The sequence below is a fragment of the Salvia miltiorrhiza genome, chromosome 4, assembly GCF_028751815.1.
Source record: "Salvia miltiorrhiza cultivar Shanhuang (shh) chromosome 4, IMPLAD_Smil_shh, whole genome shotgun sequence".
NCBI lineage: Eukaryota > Viridiplantae > Streptophyta > Magnoliopsida > Lamiales > Lamiaceae > Salvia > Salvia miltiorrhiza.
This window is the reverse complement of record NC_080390.1, coordinates 10,786,870-10,809,487: the sequence shown is the minus strand read 5'-3', so window position 1 is coordinate 10,809,487 and position 22,618 is coordinate 10,786,870. Positions and strand designations below refer to the sequence as shown.

Genomic DNA, 22,618 nt, shown 5'->3' with positions numbered 1-22,618 from the left:
GGAGACCTTAGCCTCGAGCAAAAATTATCTTACTTTTTGCCTTAAGCCACATTACAACCCATTAAGACCTAATGAGATGCACCTAGGACTTTGACTAAAGGGGAGATGATAGAAGATAGACAAGCTTATGGCCGAACCTAGCAAGATGTCCAGAGTGTAAACACGTCCCCAAAAACTTGAGAGAATGAGCGATGGGAGGAATATCCTTACGCCCATCAGTCCCTTCTTGACTCAACTGATTGCATATTTTTATAGCTGTTGTGCATACTTTCACTTAGCTATTTTCTCTTGTAATTTTGTTTCCTGGTTTTGGCTGTGCTAGTCTTTAGAGTCATGTTTGTGTCTTGTTTTTTTTTAGTGTCTTGTCGAGTCTGTCTGTTGGGCATAATCGCAGGTGCACGCTTAAGGACAATCGTGTTTAAAGTGTGTGCTTGTGATGAGCCCAAGTTTGTGCTCTGTTTTTATGTTTGTTCTAGGTCTAGATCAAGTTTTTTTCTTTGTTTTGTTAGTGTTTGTCGCCTGGGAGAGAGTAATTCCAAGGCAGGGCCCTCGTATGGGCAAGTTGTGCTTTTGGGGGCAGAATGCTGCTATATTCTACGAAAAAGGCACGGATCTGATGCAGGGGAGTTTTAGGGAGGATAACAAGATATTCAAGGATCAAAAGTTCGAAAAGCAGCAAGTTGGGCAAACCATTCCTTTGCCCATAAGTACCGCATGGGATCTAGCATGCATAAGGAGAAGGATGAGGAAGGAAGGAAGAAGCAGCACAGGAGATGAGCGAGGTAGAATTGCGGTGTAGACGCTTGATATGGCTAGAAGGCGGCAGCACCCAAGAAAAGACCGACAAGGCTAAACTCATGCCTTGTCCATAGAAGGAAAGAAATCTTCAAGATACTAGGTCTGAAGATTTGGGTGTATATCCATTCCATAAATGGATCCAGCTGCAATACCATGGGCTGGACTTTTTGTTGCCCTAATCGCGCCTATTAATTTTTTTTTTTATCAGAAAAATTGGGATTTCATTAACAACCAACAAACCGGATCACAAGGTACCAGAGGTACCAAGTGTACAAAAACAGAATGAAAAAACAAGGGCAACTGAAAATAACCCAACCAAAACAGCCTCACGAAATACACCTAGAAACTCGGACATCTCAGTCTCCAATCCACAACAGACCAATGCAGCGAAAGATCAAAAGAAGGGGTTGAATAGGAACATCAGTTGAAACGCAAGCTTTAGGTGTCAGGACATCTTGTTGCAGTAAACCAACTTCGAAAATCTTGCTCCTGCGTTGGTTGAACCGAGTTCGAACGCCTATTAATACCTGAGGATCATCTCCAAGGGCGGACGTATTCAGAGACCGGCTGCTGTGCGTTAAATTGTTTTGGCTGAAGTTTAAGCTTTGCCCAGGTTGTGGGCGTAGTTAGTTTCGGTTTTATTTATGCTTGGAACGATACTTTTGACCGTAAGTACTAGTTCAATTCCGTAGATTAATCAAGTACTTTAAGTTTATGTTTTCAATTATGTCTTTTGCCTTTGTTATTTATTTTATGTCTAGCTAAATTTATATTCTTATTTCGGCAAGATAAGCTGAACATGAACATTTAACTCGAGATGTCTAATTTGGGCATAATAACTGCATGCGTATATTCCCGGTACACTAGGTTTGATTAAAATACAATTTGGGCAACTTGGTTAATTAATTTATCACTAGTTAACTAGGGTGTTTTGGCCACAAGTGACCTCTGGGGAAAGACGAAACGCCATCGACCTCCGGAGAGTACAACGAGTGTTGGAGTCGTGACTATGGTGAAATACTCCACGCAATAGTTAAGTTGGGTCTATCTAAATCCGAATGCATCTTGGGCAAAGCACTCTTAGCGAGAGGCCAATGTAGAGGGTGGATGTTGCCTGGAATAGTTAACTTCCATTAGTTGATAACTTCTAAGGAGTTATATACTGAAATGATAGATTGAGCAGAGGGCTGTTAAGTGCGTGACGCGTGACAATTGGGAGCGTAGCTATCTTTTGCCCATAACCAACTGGTATACAAGTGTAGTGAAATATCTTTGGACTAATGACCGAGTGCGTAGTTCATGTTTGGTGAGTCAAACCCAAGTAAGAATTGTTTTGTTATTTGATCAAGTTACTTTTGTTATTTCAGTTTGATCTGAAATCCTATTCTGCCCATAAGCAAATTGTGGTCAGAACCATCAGAAATAAAATCTTTTTTAGTGACACCCTTGCAAGAGATATTACACTCAGTTCCCTGTGGATTCGACTCTGGACTTAATGTTAACTAACCTAGTTGTGGGCACATGATTTATTTGTGCGAAGCTCAAACGACGGCTTCGTCAGAATTTGTGGGTAATTTTTAAATTTTTATATGCAAGGGTAAAATGGTAAGTGTAGCTAATTTTTAAATTTTTTTATTTTAGTGGGTAATTTTTAAATTTACTATTCTAAAGTGACCGTTTTCAAAATCCACTCTATTTATTATTGGGGTTATGGCAAAAAAATACACGAACTTTGGAAAAAGTTAAAATTTTTACCCGAACTTTCAATTAAGCCAAAAAAATAATGAATTTATATTTTTGCCTTTTTTGACCTCCGAGTTTCTAAATATATATTAACTTTCAACAAAATTAGAGCTTAATTGACAGTCGAAATTAAGTCAAATATATTAATTTTTGTCTTCTTTGACCTCCTACCAGCTAACATGAGTGACAGCACAGTAGCTAGGTTAAAATAATATTTATGTTTGAACCAAAAATACATTAAATGTGCTTCCATAGAATCAGAGACAACATGCAATGGATCGGTAAACTAGAATATAAAACAAAATAAAAAAAATATTTAACAGATATCATAATCTTACTCAATTTCACAAAACCTACAATTAAATTCTTCATCAGATAACAAATCAATAAATGAGGTTTCATGCACAAATGAGGTTTCATGCACTATGACCTAATTAATTATGCTCTAATCAAGAAAATCCAGCCATCCGCCATGTGCTTTTCATGTACTAAATTATTCCAATTGAAAGTGACAAAAGCAATAATGCAGCATGGGCCCCCAATAATTAACCCAAAATAAAAATAAAAAACCAAGAACTCTTTAATTAGTAAACTCCTCACACAATTAAACCCAAGAAATAATGAATGAAGAGATAAGTCATAAGTCTCCACACATTTTTTCCCTCCACGAGAAAATAAAGCACATCTCCATGAACGACAAGAAAAAAGATTATTCCCAAAGAAAATGCAAGAATTCCTCTCTCATCCTCTCTCTCTTCTCCCTCTCTCTCTTCGCCCTCGTCTTATTCACCAAAGACATAGCTTTCATAGCCCAAATCACCCTCAAATGGCAAGAGATTCACGTTCTTGGTGGAGATCAAGAACAAACTACTCAAACCCTAGAAGAAGATGGGATTGAATTGCCTCCAAAATCGTGTGATTTGTCAAAGGGAAAATGGGTTTTTGATAACATCACAAGGCCTTTATACAAAGAGGAGAAATGTGAGTTCTTGACAGCTCAAGTGACATGTATTAGAAATGGAAGAGAGAATTTGTTGTTTCAAAATTGGAGATGGCAGCCCAACGAATGTTCTTTGCCCAAGTAAGTAATTACAAATATCATTGAATTTCGATGCTAACTGTAATATATATCGTCTATATTTGCACATTTTAAATGATACATTCAATTAGGGGCAGAGCCAAAAAAGAATATATTGATGGCATGGATCTTATTCTTATAAATTTAGAAATCAAGATTTCGATAAGTTCAATTTTCTATGATTCGATTTGGCAATGTGAGCTTTTGCATGATGATTTTATAAGTATAAATAAATAAAAAATAAATGTATTAATAGATGGTGGCTTAAGCCCTCCCTTTCCCTTACTAGTTCTGCCTCTCATCAATATTGTAGTAATTGGTTTATAATCGGTTTCGTACCCTGCAAAATATTCCCTCCGTCTCAATTATATAAGTTTGTTTTCCTTTAATGAATGTCCCAAATATATAGATTTACTTTCATAAAAAGTTATATTTTTTATTCATTTACTATTATATGTCTATTTAATTCTTTAATTTACTCTAACTTTAATTCATCATTACATAATAAATATGAGCATATTATGAAGTTTTCTTATATTTTTTCATTTCCAATGATTTTTCTTAATATTTGTGGAAATACCAATCAACCTATATATATGGAAATACCAATCAACCTATAAGGGTTCTTAAAAAATGAGTAAATATCACTTTAAACCTCAAACAACTTTCGCACTATTAATTATATTATAAACTATATATCAAAAATAATTTATTAAATTTTGAACTATCAATTTTGTATCAATATATTATACCCTTCATCTATTTTTGCTCTTCGAGTTTTTAATTAATAAGGCATATAATCACATCATTTTACATAACAGGGATAAAAAAATTAAGTCTAAATACATCGTGGCATCCGATGAGCAACGTCAAATTTTTGGAGCAAAAAAAATTGACGAATGGTATAATTGATACAAAATTGATAGTTCAGGTTTTAAAAATCATTTTCGATAGTATAGGGATATAATTGATATTGCGAAAATAGTTTGAGATTTAAAGTGATATTTACCCTTAAAAAATGATAATAGAAATTGATTTTTAACTGATTTGTATTATCATATTTTCTTTAAAAGAAATCAATTGCATATATGAAATCGGGTTTAAACATAAATCAATTTCTTTTTAGTGGTTTCTATCAGAATTTTTGTTGCATTGTGTCGTGTTGTTTTTCCGAATATACATACATATATGATATTTCATCGGATGTAGCATCTATCAATAATTTATATGTACATTTCAAATTCATACAATTACTCATAATTTGACTTGATTTTTTTCGAGTCAAGGAAATTATAATTAAGTTAGTGAAATTGTGTTTGCTGAAATTAATTAATTAGGTTTGATGCAAAAATAATTTTGGAGAAGCTAAGGGGGAAGAAGCTTATGTTTGTGGGAGATTCGGTAAACCGGAATCAATGGGAGTCGATGGTTTGCTTGCTCCACACCGGAATTGCTCCGGGCAGGGCAACTTGGACCGTGGGGGCCCCACTCTCCGTTTTCTTTATTCAGGTTCCGACAACGCCTCCTTTTTAATTTACCTTCGAATTTTGCGAATTAATATTTGGGTCGGTGGAGTTATATGCGGATGCATCATGTGCATTTAGGGAGTTGGAAGTGTTTTTTTAACGTATATATAATTATTTTATTTTTGTTCATTAATTTTAATTGGGTATATTAAGTAATGTTAGTTCAATTTATAGAAATCATTCCTAAAATTTCTAAAAATAAAAATAAAAATTAATACTCCCTCTGTCCATGAAATAGAGTCATGTTTAAGTGTGGATACGAGTTTTAATAAAGCTATTGTAAATAGAATAAATGTATCATTTGAAGGGATAGTGTTTGTACAAAGAAGTAGAATAAAAGTACATTATTAGTTTTTAAAAAATGAAATAAAGTACAATTTATAATTAAATATAGTAAAAAATGTATGATGTGATTATTCAAAAAATTGAATGAAACTTTTTTTCATGAAAAAAATGGATAAATATGACATTTTTTTTTCTGGACGAAGGGAGTAAATGATAAATTAACTTGTACTCCCTTCATCTCGTTATGATTGTCTTATTTATTCAGCACGAGAATTAAAAATATATAAATTAATTAAAAATAATAAGACTCACACTTTTTGAAGAATTGATTATTATCTTTTATGATAACGGGATAAGAAGAATGAAACGGAGGAAATATTATTTTTATCTATTAAAATATATATTCTTAGTGAAGAAAAAAAAAATAGTAACATTCCCTTTAGGATTATGGGCCCCGTGATAAGTTGTTTTGTAAGCTTTTGCGGGCCCGTGATGGGTTGTTGTCCGAACATTTCTCGAACCCAAAAACCACCACTATCTTAAATTTGGCTGTCTTGTTTAGAGCAATTCTCGCATGTAATGCAGTAATGCTAGGAAATAATAAAAATAACACTAATATTTTATTATATAAATTATACAAATAAAACACTAAAATTCTTCCGTAAAATAAAAGTCTGGGAAAATTTATATGTTTCTGTGTACGTTAATAAATAATTATAATAACACATTGTATTAATAGTTAATAGCCTTTGCAAAATTGAAACAAGTTTACCCTCTTGGCCTTGGGATAGTCTAATGATAAGAAATAAAAAAAACTAACGTATTCCCTCGTCAATAAATTCATTGCATGTGCAACATTTAATGTTTCATCGAAATACATAAATAATGCCCATGCCCAACTTGCCCATTTTGGAAGACTCTTTACAGTTTTATGAAATGATTAACAATTTTCAGTCAAACAATAAATTTAATTGGATCTCTTAAAATATACTCCCACGACTTTAAAAAAAATAATTTATTTGTTAAAGAAATAGTTACTTAAAATAAGTAGGACACACAAAAATGGCAAATTAGGACACGAATTGGTGGACGAAAGTAGTATTAATTTCAATAAATTTCTTACCTTAGGTAAGTTTTGTATTTGTAGGATTATAACGCGACGGTCGAATTTTACTGGGCTCCATTTCTAGTAGAATCAAATTCGGATGATCCAAGAAACCACAGCATTTCCCAAAGAATTATAATGCCTGAATCCATTTCCAAGCATGGAATCCATTGGAAGGCTGCAGACTTTCTTGTCTTCAACACCTACATATGGTGGATGAATAATCACACCATCAAAGTCTTGTGAGTCCACACACATGTTTATTTGTTTTAATTTTAAGTGAAAGGGGACAAAAAAGACTTTGGATTTGATAAAATTTTAGGTGAAAATCAACTAGTTAGTCGGCTGACTAGTCAACTAGTCAAGGGCTACTTGATTTATCAGTCCACAAAAAATATTTCCAAGTGTCAATGTATAACTGATTTTCATTTTCATGTAAAATTTGTCAAATCCCAAGACTTATTTGTCCTTTCACTTAAAATTGGATAGTTTTAACAGTTCTTATAGGAGTGAGTGCATGTTTTTACAATGCATTAACAAGAATATGGGTATTTTCATTCACCCTACTTAGTAAAATTTTCGCTCTTTTTAGAATTCGAACTCAGGTATTGTATTCATCCACCGTAGATCTTAATGATCGAATGACTGCAAATGGTTCTTCGTTCTTATTTTATTTAGTAGCTCTTATTTGAACCTCTCCCTAGGGTTTGATCTCTATCTATGTATACTTAAATAGCTTATGGTTTCTTGATGAAACAGACGAGGATCGTTGGATCAAGAATCAGCAGGATATGATGAGGTAGAACGGTCTGCAGCATATGAAAGAGTTATGACAACATGGGCTGATTGGCTAATTGACAACGTTAATCACACTCGCACTGCATCCTACTTCATCACCATGTCTCCAATTCACTGGCAGTAATCTACTTATCGATTACATTAAAAAATCATCATAAATTTCACACTTCCATTTCTTACACAATCTACAAAATTATCATGCTAGGAGCTCATCCTGGAACAACCCAGATGGGGTGAGATGTGCTCGTGAGACGATGCCAATCTTGAACACAACAATGGAACTAGACATGGGGACAGACAGGCGGCTACTTGACGTTGTAAGAAACACAATCAAGAGGAAGGGAGTCCCCGTGGATCTGATCGATATCACGACACTATCAGAGTACAGAAAGGATGCTCATACCTCAGTGTACACTCTTCGTCAAGGTAGGCCTTTGACACCAGAACAGAAGGCTGATCCTGCTGCGTTTGCTGATTGTCTGCATTGGTGCCTCCCTGGAGTGCCTGATACATGGAACGAGCTGCTCTACACACACATAATTTCAAGATCATGAGACCAAAGCTTCTGATTTATTACACATCTACATTTGAAATTTCTTTCACCTCACCTGCTGATGCATACCTGTGCTGTAACGAGTCAAACCCGAACTTACTTATAGATGATTGAAAATAAAATTGCAGTTTGAGAATATGAGCTTTAGTTCAGACTCCTGTAGCGAAATGAATCTGCTTTACAAGTTGAATCAAAAGTATACATCATGAAATAAGCAAGAACGCATTATTTCAGCACATGAATATCAAATATGGCAAAACCACAACTTTATTTTCATAGAGAATAATAACTGGTAGTGACACAGGCCACAGAAATATGATGACCGCATTGCATATGGAGAAGCAACATTTTCATAATTAGACCATCGATGAAAAGAATTTCATCGTCAGTTTTTTCATCTGCATTACAAAAGAATGGAGCATACTTGATCTCAGACCACATTTTCGTGGTTACCCTGATGAGTGATGACGACTAGAACTTTGATTTAAGAAACTAACACAAAGACAATAAAGCAACAAACACCATTAACATGACCAGCAGCTGAGAAACAAAGCTTAGCCGCAGACAGAAAAAGCCCGCCCGATCATCCCCTGAGTCCATGTTGCTGTTTCTTTTAACTGATCATCACCAGACTGGAGGCACTCGCCTAGTAATTCAGTGCAGAAAGCACAGTCTTTCATCATCATCATCTTTAGGTTTGAACCAAGTGCATCAGCCAGGTCACCAAGAACGGCCACTACTGCCTTAGTAACACTCTCGTCTCTGAAGTAGAGAGAAACAAACACATCAGATTATAAGAATATTCAGAAACAAGATAGTTGAATTATAAAAAAATGTGTTGATAGATCAGTAATACCTCTGCTGGTCTTTTGCAACCAGTTCTATGAACTGCAGAAGATGAGGAGCATGCGGCAACATCAACTCAGCTTTGGCATTCTTGAATCCCTGGAGAATGCCAGAATAAGCCTCAAAAATACTGCGCCTGAGCTGGTTGCCATAGTCAACCATATCCTCATCGTTGCTGTCAATCCGAGCACAGATTTCTGAGGCTCTTTGCATCATTGGCAGAGCATAAGTAAGGTATTTTTCAAAGTGTTCTCCAATTGCAAGAGCAATGTCCCCAAAGCAGGAGAATATGGGAGGTTTAACAGACCGGTCAAGTTCACTACTGGAGAGATCTTTGAGGAGAAGTGTCATGATCCCATCACAATATGGCAAGATCTTGTCATCCAATGCACGGCTTATGTCACCAACAACCCCAACCGAAATGGTACAAACTTGATATTCCTCAAAGTTCTGCAAACCCATCTCTAAAAATTTGTAGAATTCTTGCATATACTTTCCAAAATCCGGTCCAGTTGCATATGCGAGTGCACCTATGGCAAGCATAGCTTCTTCATGAACAGTAGAGCTACGGCAAGCAAACACGTTGAGGAAAAGTACCATGATCTGGTCAGCTGCCTGCAGTACTATCGGTTTAGTGTCATCAGCACTGCTTAGTTTTTGGATGATGACCTGAAGCACACCACAAAGAGAGGCCTGCAAGTCCCCTTGCTTTTCCCTGTCATCGGATGACACAATCTGAAGATTTATAGTCTGTTCCAACTTTGACATGATAGCAGGGAGAAGTCTGGAGATTATCTGGGATGTTTCAGGAAGATTTGAGCACCTAACAACCTGATTCAGGGCTTCATATGCAGAAGACCTAAGCTTAGAGTCACTGCTATCTGTACGTTCAGCTGTGGCAATTAAACTGCTAAAGATATCAGGAAGAAAAGGAGTGAGCAGCGATGAGGTCGGCCCAGCATCCTCGTATCCTTGAGCAAGAAAATAAATGGCTCCACAAACCTTCTCTGCAACGTGTGGAGCATCTTTTAAACCGTCCAACAAAACACACAAAATTCGTTGGAGGTTAGCAGGAGTAACAATAGAGAAACCAGCCGCTGGTATGTGCATTAGCTCAAATATACGACTAAGAGTCCATGCAGTCGTGTCTTTAACGTGACTATTTTCATCTTTCATTGCATTAAGCATGAAATCAAGACCAGCATTCACCATGGGTGACAACTTCTCCATGCTCGGTCCATCAAGAATAGATCCAAAGGCAAATGTGGCTGCCTCCCGAGAACGCCAGTCCGTCTTTGAAATGTTAGCCTCTACAAAGGGCATTACAAGTGGGATGACTAAATCCCCAACAACCTTAGCAACAAGACCAAGACAAGTGCCGCCAGCCATGGCCAAATTCCAAATCCCATCCTCTTGGTCTTGATCCTCATCCTGTTTGAGCAAAGTTTCTAGCAGCATGGGCACTAACGTAGATAGTGCCTTCTGAATAAACTGAGAGTGTGGAGGATTAGAATTTCCAATCTCAGGCACTTCATTATCTTGAATATCCAATTCTTCATCACATATAGAGCTCCAGAACTCTACTGCTTGCAGGGCAACAGCTTCCTCATCTGCTTTGACTGCATTCGATGTAAGCTCAAAGATCTTCTGCATATAAGGTTCAAGCATCTCATAATATGTCGATGCAATGGAAACGAGACATTCAAAAGAAGCCTTCCTGATCTCAATCTCGTTTGCCAATGCAGCTTCACATATCACTTTCATTATATAGTTCCTCTCCATCTCATTATCAAAGTTAGTCCGAGCAAAATCAAGGGCATTATATAAGGCTCTAGTTGCAGCCAGACGGACATCAGAGTTTTGTTCGGAGACATTCATTCCTTGAATAACAGCTGTTAGAACAGCGTTTACTTCATCTTGCACAAGATCTTCGTCAGATATCTCCTCGCATACATAACCAAGTGCCTCCAAGGTTGCTTGCTTCAGCAATGCAGGCCTATCTGGCTGAGTCATGTTGGCAAGCAACAATCCAACAAGCTCCGGCCATTCCTTTCGTGGCACTTCGATTGAAGCTATCTTAGCAACCACTTGGGCGGCAGTATGGCTAACTTCCCTAACAGATGATCCCAAGGTGTTCAAAAGAGAGTTTTTAATCTGGGATTTGAAGGAAATGTCAATTGCCACCCACTGTTGGACAAGATTGTCCTTGGTTGCTGCTTCTTTAGCATCCAAGGAGTTCTTGAGAACAATACCAGCAAGCCGCCGAGACTCTGTAGGCTTTCCATCACTGGAGAGTTCGACCGATAAAGAGAGCAGAAACCCAGGTAAATTCTGTTCACGGAACTGACCAAGAGCAGTCTCAGCCTCATTTCGTATTTTCGCATCAGGAGATTGAGCAGCCAATAGATACTGGGTAATCTCTAACGCCATAATTCTGCACAAAGAAGCATTAAGGATGAATACTGAATCCCAAAGGTTCAAATAAAGAAGAGCAACACTATTCCGAGCAGAAATAAAAAACTAGACACGAATCAATGTCAAAAAAATGTATCATAAGAAGGTTATGCAACCAAACTCAACACAGGAAATAGATTGACTCAAAGATAATTAATGCTAGGAATGAAACTGTAAATCAACTTCAATTTCGATGAGCAAACAAACCTATCAAATATTTTATAGACAAACTTAAAGCATGACCGAGTTAATACAACATTCACATAAAAATAAAAATGGAAAACAGAAGTCGTTCAGTCTCAATCATCGGTGAGCAAAGATGAAATCAGTGTTATACACAGTCCGACCTCGAATTCAAAAATCTAGGACACCGATAAGGTAACCTATCAAATACATTATAGACTGATTTAAAACATGATCAAATTCAAGGAAATACAACAATCCCACGAAAGCAGAAATAAACAGAAACCGAAGCAGGATACTAAATGCATAGATACGCAACAAAATTAAACCGAATCAACTTAAAAACTCAATAGATCTGAATTCCATAGGCACGAAATGAAGAAACAATACCTCAATCAAACAGCAAATTGAATATCACTTTTGATTTCAGATCAACCAGCTTGAATCGTTCTTCTAACGCTTGTTCCAGAAAACTCTTCGATCAGATATGAAATTATCTACTCTGTAGCATAAATTATAATTCTATATACTACTATGAATCAGTTTTTGAAAGCAATTTTTTTGAAATATGAGCAGAGAGAGAGAGAGTGAAAGAGATGAATTCGAATAGAGAGAATAAGCGGGAGGGGAAGTTTGCGGAGAAAAAATCACACTAAAACTGAGAAAATAAAAAGACGGGCAACGGCACGAATCTGCCCGGACTGCCCGATACACCGACACGTCAAAACCCTAAAATTTGATTTCTGTTTTCTTTTAAGTCACACGTGCGGCGGAATATGCGAAGAAAAAACTCTGGTTGGGCTGAGCCCAAAATTTTCTACTATAACCCTCGACATAAAATAGATTTTTATTTAAATTTTATTATTTCTATTTTGAATTTTGTTCAATTATTATAGTGTTCTAGTTTTGAATTTAAATATTAACCACTCGATTAATCTCATTTATCAACTAAACCAACGATACTGTATGTCCTTGAAAACTAGATTAGTATAAATATAAAATACTCTTCATATTTGAATACTAGTATGTATTTATAATACCAATATCATTTTGGTATGTCATTGATTGGGCCTATACTTGCCTTTGGCGGGCCATGTTTGGGCCAATCTTTTTGAAGCACCTCAAAAACATATAAAATTATTTTTCTTTAATTTCTTTTTAAAATTATATAATAATCGTATATGTTTGTAAGAAATATTAAGTCTATATATAAATTATATATGTAACACTCGCATCTATTATCTATCTATACTATATTAAAAAGACAACTCCCAATTTCAAATCAATTTTAAAATTGAATGGCAATTTTGTATTTATAATAAAATTGAAGGCTTATTTGAAAACTATATATTTTTTTTATTTTCTTTATATTCTTATTTTCTTTATTTTATATAGCAAAATTAAGTAGCAATTTTATGATTAGAATAAAATTGAAGATTTATTTGTATGTTATATTTTTTCTCTCACTTTTACTCTTTCCTAATTTTGTTCTTTTACAAAAAAATCATGTTATTCCGTTAATGAAAAATATATTTAATATGTATCTTAAATTAAATATATATTTTTATTTTTTATTTAAAAAAAATAAAGATCGCGATAATAATTTTAATTTGATATGCTATATGTAGAAAAAAGGGGGTTTAAAATAAACAAGTTGTGTTCATTTAAAGTTGTCAAAAAAAAATTATAATAATTAATAAGTGTGTGATATATATATATATATATATATATGTATGTATATGGGTGCACTCCAGTGTGATTGCTATTTTTCGCGAGATCATGAGTATAATGAATAAGACAGTATATAGTATCAAGGTAGTATGTACTGATGAATAACGATATTAAAAAAATGGTAAAATTTCTCCCTCTAGGTAAATATCTACCATAGGATACATGAAAATCAACACACACGAATCAATCTAAGATCTCACCACAAAAATAATAAAGTCTAGGTATTTGGCTCAATTCCCACCAAAGTAAAGAGATATTTAATGCTTCGACTTTACACTTTGTAATATATTTATAGTTCATTTTCACTTTGGTAGGAATTGAAATTGAACCAAATACCTCTCATTAAAGAGAGTTTTAAACTGTCTCAATTTTGTAAGTTGGGCTAAGCTTCATTGTCAGTAAATTGTTATATGTTAATATAAGGGTTAAATAGTAAAAATAACCTCAAGGTTGACCCGCATTTTGCAATAACATCCCCAACGAATCGTAAGTGGCATGGAACACCTTATCGTAATATTTTTTAAAATTTTCCGTCTAGCTATCTAACATCTGTTACCCCGTCTGTTAACTATTTTTTTTTAATTTTAAATTAAAATGGACCTCACTTTCTATGTTGTTGATTGGGTCGGCGCTGAGACTTCTGTTCTATTTTGTGTGTGAGTAACGGGGTCAAGATGACGGCAGCCGCGGTGGTTCGTCGCCAGCGACGGAGCGGCGGCGATAGATCTGCCATTTGTCTTCGATCTTCCAGATAATCAAAGAAAGAGGGAGGAGAGAGTTATGATTGTATATGTGTGTGTGTGTGTGTGTGTGTGTGTGTGTGTGTGTGTGTGTATAAGGGTTAAGGTGCAGATAGGCCCCTATAGTATAAGCCCTTATAGCGTATTGCTCCTCATACTCACTGTGTGTGCAAATAGGCCCTCAAAGTCCGAAAAATCGATCAATTAAACCCGTTTGACTAACCGCTGTTAGTCAAACGTTAGTAAAAAAAATTTAACCCCCAATTTTTTTCTTCTTTCAATTTTTACCCCAAATTTTTACCCCCAATTCCAATTCAGCCACTGTCAATATCTCCCTCGGCCTCTCTTCTCTTCCGGCTGCGACGAGGCCGCCGGTCATCTCTCCCCAGAAATTCAGCGCTACGTCACGTCCGAGTTTACATCGCGATGGAAGAGGTTGCCGAAGGTGCACTAGTAGACGATGTTCATGATCTTTGCGACACCTCGAAGCACAGCGATGCGGTTGTCGTAGAGGAAGTGGAGGCTGACGCCGGCAGGGAAGCTGAGGAACTTGGACAAGAGCTTGACCCCGCCTCCAACGAGAAAGTCGTCGCTCTCAACGCACCTGATGCAGGCGGCGGCCTCATCGGCTACGGCGTTGATGAAGAGTGGCAGGAGGGAGGATACACGCATGATGGGTGGAGTCGGTGATCACTATTTTATTAGCAACAAAAAATACCGCAACTAACACGGTGTAATCGTAGTATAAACAGCAATCGGATATCGTATCCACAGGGACTGTAAGACGAAATCACTTTATCTATCTCCTACACAGACTCTCACAATATGCAAGTAAAACAATTATGAAGGTGAATATTGAACTAAGATTAAAACGCAATTAACAATAATTAAAAGCACGTAGGAAAATTCGAATAATAAAAACAACTGATCCTAGGGTAGTAAATTCATTAACTAAATTCACATAATAAATCTATTAATCCTATGTACCAGTTTAATCCAGTTATGATGAGAGATCACTAAATTAATCAATTACTCTCGCTAGAGCAGCAACGATCGTAGATTAGTAAATTATCTATCTCCGTTAGGTCTCAAGAAAATCTACTAACTCCCAATAGCTCCTAAGAATAGCTCCCTATGATCCACCTATCTCCGCTAGGTCTCAAGGTTAAAATCATATCATACATTCCTGAATCCGCTAAACAGTTATCTCCGCTAGGTCTCAAACCGAAAAGCTAAACATGCAAACTATTGATCAGATAATTCACAAGAATTTAAGCACCAGGAATTATGAATCATAAACTGGAAGGCACAAAGGTATTAACAAATAAATCACATAAATTCAATCAACTATTTACAAACCCTAGAATCAGCTAAAGGAAACTAGCCAGACATAATAAAATAAAACATAAACATAATTAAATAGAAAGCAATTGGAAAAACTGAATTATATAAAAACTGAATAAGAACGAATGTAGCAGCTTGAATCTTCAATCTTGTGGAAATCCAATCCAAGCAGTAAAAACTGGAAAGCAATAAATTCTAAATCTATGAAATTGAAAAATAAAAGTTGGAAACTGAAAAGGGAACCCTAGATAGGTCAAAAGAAGACCTATTTATAGTACCAGGGTAAAATACAGAGTTTGAAACCCAGAAGAACTCCAAAAACGCGCAAAACTGAAAAATCCGGGTAGCCGGCGACCTGCCCGGCGACCCATCCGGCGATCATTGGCTAAAGCACAAAAATCCTTCATCTGGCGGCGATCGCCGCGTCTTTTCCAACGTTCCAGAAGATCCGGCGACCCAGGCGGCGGTCGCCGGTCAGGTCGCCGGAAATCCTTCTTCGGGCGGTGGTCAACGGTGTTTGACCGCCGGATTCTGACTGCTGCGCGCGACTTTCTTGTTTTGGCCATATCTTCTTCGTCCGAACTTGGATTTGCGATCCGTTTGCGCTCACGAACTCGTATCGAGATGATCTACAACTTCTATTTCAGGACATTGTTCCAAATTCGAACTCAATAAATCTGCAAATTCCTTCAAAGTTCGAGTAAGAATCATGTTTCACAAGATAAAGCAAATTAAGCACAAAACAATCATTCAACACTCAATTTCCTATAAAATTAACATCATAATAACATTAAAAACCATGGAAACATGAGTGTTATCAACTCCCCCAAACTTAATCCATTGTTCGTCCTCGAATAATGGGAAGAATAAAATCAATAACACGAATGGGTAAGAAATCTAGTTCATCGATGCCTCCGAATAATAAAGAATAATAGAATTCTCAAATCCTCAATAAATAAGCACAAAAATCACCAATAAACACAACCTATAGCAAAATCAACCTTGACATTCCAAACAATTGAATCTCACCAGGTATGTGTATCACTCAACTCTCAATTTGCTGGAATAGGACGTGTATGCTCTCATCGAATTCAATGCAATGCAGATCTCTTACCATAGGCTTGCCAATCGTCTACAATCTCCATCGCTAATAGTGTGCCAGGACTAAGATCAAAAAGGTCTTTTTATTCGGGTTATAATGTAGGGACATTGGTTAAGGTAGGGAAATATAGGCTAAGTGACTCAAATAGATCAAGAACACCAACCTTATAGCTTCACTAATCAAGCATGGAATAAATTCCATCTTCCACCCAACTATATCACCATAATCAACACAACTCAAGGGATTTAATCATCACAAAACAGAACTAACCACTCTTTTATGCTCTCCATTTATTTCCAACACACAATGTCGATTTTCTAACAAATTTCTCAATAAACACTCGACTTTACACTTTTTTTTTTCTTCTTTTTTTTTCTCTTTTTTTTTCAACAATTTTTTTTTTCTTTTCTTTTCTTTCCACAACTTTTCTAGAGCTCATAAGAGTAAATAGTAACACAAAATCATCCCTTCTTTTTTCACAACCCACTATGAATATTCACCACACAAAGATTCCCATATACTTCATCACCCCCTATCATCCGGCTAAAGAATAAAAGCTAAATAGGCTCAAAGTGGATAACAAAGGATAAAATTTTCAAGGACAGTGTTTGGGAAAAATTGTGGCTAACAAAAGATGGCCTAAAATCATCTCATAATCCTGGGCACAACAGCAACCTCGACACAGAAACCATGGCAAGTTCTAGAAGATCACCACATGCAATGACAAAACTCACAACAAAGAATAAACTGTGTATGATAAACAGTTATAGCTCAAATCCTCACAGGTTTATTCAACGTCCCAAAATCAAGGTCAATATCACTCTAAATTATGCAAATTAGTTCAAATTATGCTCAAATCATCAAAGAAAATCAAATTCCAATTTTTTTTTTCCACAGAAATCATCATTGGCATCTTACCAGAAATCTCATGGAGCAATAATTAACTCAAAAATAAAACAAACACACACCACCAACCAAGCAAGATAAAACAATAAAGCCAACAAAAATAATAAAAGTGATACACATATCTACTCTCACCCCCCTCCCCCAAACTTATTACAGAACTTATTTTCTGTGGAAAATAAGTTTGGAGGGATGATGATATGTGTGTCACTACTCACAGAAACACATGCTCCATGGTGGTGGTATGAACAAGGCGCGAGTTCCCGCATCTTCCAAGCTCAACACTGCACTAAACAAAGAAAACAAAGAAACAAAAAGAAACTAAACGAAAGGAAAACAAAACAAAGAAAAAGGTTGGGTTACCTCCCAACAAGTGCTTAATTTAACGTCTAGAGCTCGAAGATACCTCATGGTCTCAATGAACATCAAACGCAGCAGGCGTGACAGATCGCCTAACACGAACAGAGACAGAGGACTCATGTGCATCAGCTGCGTGAAAGACGACGCTTTCATTGGGCACATCTATCACAGCCCTCCCCGTAGCTAAAAATGATCGACCAAGAATCAATGGCGGATTTGTATCTTCAGGAATATCGAGGACCAAGAAATCCGTAGGGAAGACGAGCTTGTCAACCCTCACAAATATGTCTTCAAGTTTTCCTCTCGGCTTCACTCTTGATCTATCCGCCATTTGAATCTCCATCGAGGTCGGCTTGAGATCTCCAATTCCCAACCGCTTGAAAACAGAGATGGGCATCACATTGACACTTGCCCCTAGATCACAAAGAGCCTTGGGAAAGAGCTCTCCTCCAATCTCGCACTCAATGGTGAAGCTACCCGGATCTTTCTTCTTCGATAGTAGCTTCATTGGCAGCTCAGTGCCCACAGCTGTCGCCTGCGGAATTTTCTTATCTTCATCACCCATCTTCTTGGTGTGAACAACTATATTTTCTTCTTTTTCCTTGGAATCCTGCAATTTTGAGAGAGTTTGAGGCTGTGCATGCCGGCCCGATTCTTCAAGTAGTCTCTCTAGCTCATCCACTATACGTCTATGCTCTGTCTCCTCGGGATTGGCAATTTTTTTCTCATTCTTGCAATGGGAGATCTCCAGCTTGATTTCCTTGGCATCCACCTTTTTGTTCGGCTTCACAGCACATTGCTCTTCAAGCACCTCCCTCTTCATCAGCCTACGGGGGAATGGAGCCTTTGGGATGTATTCCCTAAGTGGAATAGGAGCTTTGTATGGTTCCTCACTTGGTTGTTCGTTCTCCTTGCTCATTCTCATATCTTTTGGAGACAGAGTGCCATCGAAAATAGCATTGCATTGGCCCTTTGGATTGACAGTAGTGTTGCTCGGGAATTGGCCCGACTTGTGCTGCGCAGCTGCTTGGTTGGCCATCTGACCAACTTGAGTCTCCAATATCTGCACTTGCTTGGACAATGCTGAAACATGATTTCCTATTTGACTCACTTGGGTCTCCATATTGGTCTTCCATGCACCTACATTCGTTTCCAAACCACCTATCTTTCCCAACACCTGCTTCATCATGTCTTCCATCGAATCTTTCTTTGGCTCATTGATAACTCCTCCGCTAGACACAGAAAATCCAGGTGGAGGCTGCAAAGCATTGTTCGGATTGCCGTAAGAAAGGTTAGGATGCGGGCGTGCTCCTGGCTGGAACTGCTGCCCTCTGTTGTACATTCCTGGCTGTCCTCGCTGGAAATTCTCATAGTTTCTGCCATTCACAAAATTTACATCTTCCATGACTGACGGATCTATCACAGCTTGCTCAGGACGTCCAACATTCAATTCACCAAGTTTTGTAGTCAACTCTGCCAGCTGTGTAGCCATTGCTGACTGCTGCGTAGCCATCGCTGCTTGTTGAGTGACCATTGCTGCAATAGGATCAGAACTGGAGGCAGCTGCAACCTTCTTCAATTGTATTCGCTCAGATGACCATTGGTAGCTTGTAGAAGCCATACTATCAATAATGTTCCATGCATCAGAGCTGCTCTTCTGAAGTATAGAGCCACCTGCAGCTGTATCCATGTGCATCCTTGTACGCTCCCCGCAGGCATTGTAGAACATTATCACTAGTGTGCCTTCATCAAATCCATGGCTTGGGCACTTTCTGAGCTTCTCCTGATACCGCTCCCAAGTCTCCGCTAGCTTTTCTCCATCGTACTGTTGAAACTGCACGATGTCCATCTTCAACTTCAATGTAAGGCCAGGCGGATGGAACTTGCGTAGGAATGCATGAGCCAAGTCCTCCCACACGACATTATTTCCCAGCTGCAGCGTATGATACCACGACTTCGCCTTATCCCGCAGTGAAAAGGGAAAAAGACGAAGACGGATAATGTCGTCAGGGACACCATTCATCTTCACCGTGCTACACAGCTCCTGGAAATGCGCCAGGTGCGCATTAGGGTCTTCGATCGCCTGTCCACCATATTGGCTCTGTTGGACCATCGTGATCAACCCCGTTTTCAGCTCAAAGTTGTTAACGTTCACTCGTGGGGGCTCCTGGTACACATACTGTGGAATGAACGCTTCATTTATGGCTGGTTGTTTCTGAGCCTCTCTCGTCTCCTGTGCATCAAGCAGCTTCTTCAATTGCTCTTGCAGAGCTCGAATTTGGATTTGCTCTGGAGTAGCCATCGTTTCTGTCTCAGCTTGATCGTTCTGCTTCTTTAGATTGCGCAAGGTCTTGTTGATTTCAGGGTCTAACTCAAAGAGAGGATTCCCGTGAGATCGTGTGTTCATATGCAACCTACAGAAACAGCAAAAAGATCAGAAAAGAAAAATAAAAACAATAAAAAAAACTTGCAGTACTATAAAGTCCTATTGGAAATATTAAAGCAAAATCTAAACAGTCCCCGGCAACGGCGCCAAAAAGTTGATCACTATTTTATTAGCAACAAAAATACCGCAACTAACACGGTGTAATCGTAGCACAGAAATAGCAAGCAGAGTATCGTATCCACAGAGACTGTAAGACGAAATCACTCTATCTATCTCCTAAACAGACTCTCACAGTATGCAGGTAAACGAAAACAGGAAGGTGAATATTGAACTAAGATTAAAACGCAATTAACAATAATTAAAAGCACGTAGGAAAATTCGAATAATAAAGACAACTGATCCTAGGGTAGTAAATTCATTAACTAAATTCACATAATAAATCTATTAATCCTATGTACCAGTTTAATCCAGTTATGATGAGAGATCACTAAATTAATCAATTACTCTCGCTAGAGCAGCAACGATCGTAGATTAGTAAATTATCTATCTCCGTTAGGTCTCAAGAAAATCTACTAACTCCCAATAGCTCCTAAGAATAGCTCCCTATGATCCACCTATCTCCGCTAGGTCTCAAGGTTAAAATCATATCATACATTCCTGAATCCGCTAAACAGTTATCTCCGCTAGGTCTCAAACCGAAAAGCTAAACATGCAAACTATTGATCAGATAATTCACAAGAATTTAAGCACCAGGAATTATGAATCATAAACTGGAAGGCACAAAGGTATTAACAAATAAATCACATAAATTCAATCAACTATTTACAAACCCTAGAATCAGCTAAAGGAAACTAGCCAGACATAATAAAATAAAACATAAACATAATTAAATAGAAAGCAATTGGAAAAACTGAATTATATAAAAACTGAATAAGAACGAATGTAGCAGCTTGAATCTTCAATCTTGTGGAAATCCAATCCAAGCAGTAAAAACTGGAAAGCAATAAATTCTAAATCTATGAAATTGAAAAATAAAAGTTGGAAACTGAAAAGGGAACCCTAGATAGGTCAAAAGAAGACCTATTTATAGTACCAGGGTAAAATACAGAGTTTGAAACCCAGAAGAACTCCAAAAACGCGCAAAACTGAAAAATCCGGGTAGCCGGCGACCTGCCCGGCGACCCATCCGGCGATCATTGGCTAAAGCACAAAAATCCTTCATCTGGCGGCGATCGCCGCGTCTTTTCCAACGTTCCAGAAGATCCGGCGACCCAGGCGGCGGTCTCCGGTCAGGTCGCCGGAAATCCTTCTTCGGGCGGTGGTCAACGGTGTTTGACCGCCGGATTCTGACAGCTGCGCGCGACTTTCTTGTTTTGGCCATATCTTCTTCGTCCGAACTTGGATTTGCGATCCGTTTGCGCTCACGAACTCGTATCGAGATGATCTACAACTTCTATTTCAGGACATTGTTCCAAATTCGAACTCAATAAATCTGCAAATTCCTTCAAAGTTCGAGTAAGAATCATGTTTCACAAGATAAAGCAAATTAAGCACAAAACAATCATTCAACACTCAATTTCCTATAAAATTAACATCATAATAACATTAAAAACCATGGAAACATGAGTGTTATCAGTCGGCGCACTCCTTCTCGAGCCACGTGAGGAAGGAGATGACTTGGACCAACTCGATCGGGTCGCGGCGGAGAGAACGGGTGAGGGAGGCATAGAGCTCCCTATCGATAGTGTGGAACTGCCGGAAGGGGCAGGTTTCCAGCGGGAAGAGGGAGTGACTTCTGCAATTTCCGCCGGAAGGTGGCTCGCAGCGGAGAGGCAACGGTTGGGGTGCGATGTGGTGTGTCGGATTCTGCAATTTTCGCCGGAAGAGAAGAGAGGCTAAGGAAGATGTAGGAGTGAATAAATTGGAATTGGGGGTAGAAATTGAAAGAAGAAAGAAATTGGGGTTAAAAAAAACATTGACTAACGTTTGACTAACAGCGGTTAGTCAAACGGGTTTAATTGATCGATTTTTTGGACTTTGGGGGCCTATTTGCACACACAGTTAGTATGAGGAGCAATACGCTATAAGGGCCTATACTACAAGGGCCTATCTGCACCTTAACCCTATATATAATTTTACAGCATTAAAAAGGAAAAAGAGAACTAGGGTTATACCTGGAGTAGACAAGCGGCATCAGCGGCAAAGCCGCTGTGGCTCATCCTCGTCGTCGTCGATTGGCGCGGCGGAGGAGAAGACGCCGTTCACTCCGTTCAGCCAATTCAAAAAAAGAAAAATGAAGATTTTCAGATTTTAAAATAAGAAAAAGAAAGAGGGAGAATAAAGAAAAGATAAGGAAAGGGGTTAGGGCGTACCTAACGAGGCGGCGGCGATGGTGCCTCCGGCAGTTTCGCCGGGGAAGGAGTGGCAGACGGCACGGTGGCGGCCGCCCTGTTTATCGAGCGAGAGAGAGAGAGAGAGAGTGAGAGATCGGGAGAGGTGAGAGAGAGATTAGAGAAGAGATGTGAGGGAGAGGAGAGAGAGAGTCAGCGCCCCGTCGGGCGGCGCCACCATCGACGACGGCGACAGAGTGCCGAGAGAGACAGTGCGTGCGTGTGTGTGAGTAAATGTGTTTTAGTGTGTGTGTGCTAAAGTTGTAAGTGGGCCCGTTTTTATTAAAATTAAA

At 38.0% G+C, this 22,618-nt stretch overlaps 2 protein-coding genes across 2 annotated transcripts; one reads left to right on the top strand and one right to left on the bottom strand.

The window, feature by feature from the left end:
• Positions 1 to 3,117: 3,117 nt before the first annotated feature.
• Positions 3,118 to 8,024, top strand: LOC131022688 (protein trichome birefringence-like 28). Its single transcript, XM_057952200.1, has 5 exons — positions 3,118 to 3,622; positions 4,957 to 5,128; positions 6,578 to 6,777; positions 7,295 to 7,453; positions 7,539 to 8,024. The coding sequence occupies exons 1-5, from the start codon at positions 3,162 to 3,164 to the stop codon at positions 7,885 to 7,887; spliced, it is 1,341 nt and encodes a 446-aa protein (XP_057808183.1). The 5' UTR covers positions 3,118 to 3,161; the 3' UTR covers positions 7,888 to 8,024.
• Positions 8,025 to 8,218: 194 nt separating this feature from the next.
• Positions 8,219 to 12,075, bottom strand: LOC131022687 (importin subunit beta-1-like). The gene is made up of 3 exons (XM_057952198.1): positions 11,760 to 12,075; positions 8,743 to 11,166; positions 8,219 to 8,648 (listed from the first exon to the last, which is right to left on the bottom strand). The coding sequence occupies exons 2-3, from the start codon at positions 11,160 to 11,162 to the stop codon at positions 8,441 to 8,443; spliced, it is 2,628 nt and encodes an 875-aa protein (XP_057808181.1). The 5' UTR covers positions 11,163 to 11,166; positions 11,760 to 12,075; the 3' UTR covers positions 8,219 to 8,440.
• Between the last annotated feature and the right edge of the window lie 10,543 nt (positions 12,076 to 22,618).

What these genes read in the sequence shown, in the direction of transcription:
- LOC131022688 (XM_057952200.1), top strand. Translation starts at nt 3,162, where the DNA reads ATGAATGAAGAGATAAGTCATAAGTCTCCACACATTTTTTCCCTCCAC. An exon ending in TCTCCGTTTTCTTTATTCAG is followed by an intron (nt 5,129 to 6,577) that starts GTTCCGACAACG and finishes TTGTATTTGTAG; the next exon opens with GATTATAACGCGACGGTCGA. An exon ending in AATCACACCATCAAAGTCTT is followed by an intron (nt 6,778 to 7,294) that starts GTGAGTCCACAC and finishes TTGATGAAACAG; the next exon opens with ACGAGGATCGTTGGATCAAG.
- LOC131022687 (XM_057952198.1), bottom strand. Translation starts at nt 11,162, where the DNA reads ATGGCGTTAGAGATTACCCAGTATCTATTGGCTGCTCAATCTCCTGAT. An exon ending in GTTGCAAAAGACCAGCAGAG is followed by an intron (nt 8,649 to 8,742) that starts GTATTACTGATC and finishes TCTCTACTTCAG; the next exon opens with AGACGAGAGTGTTACTAAGG.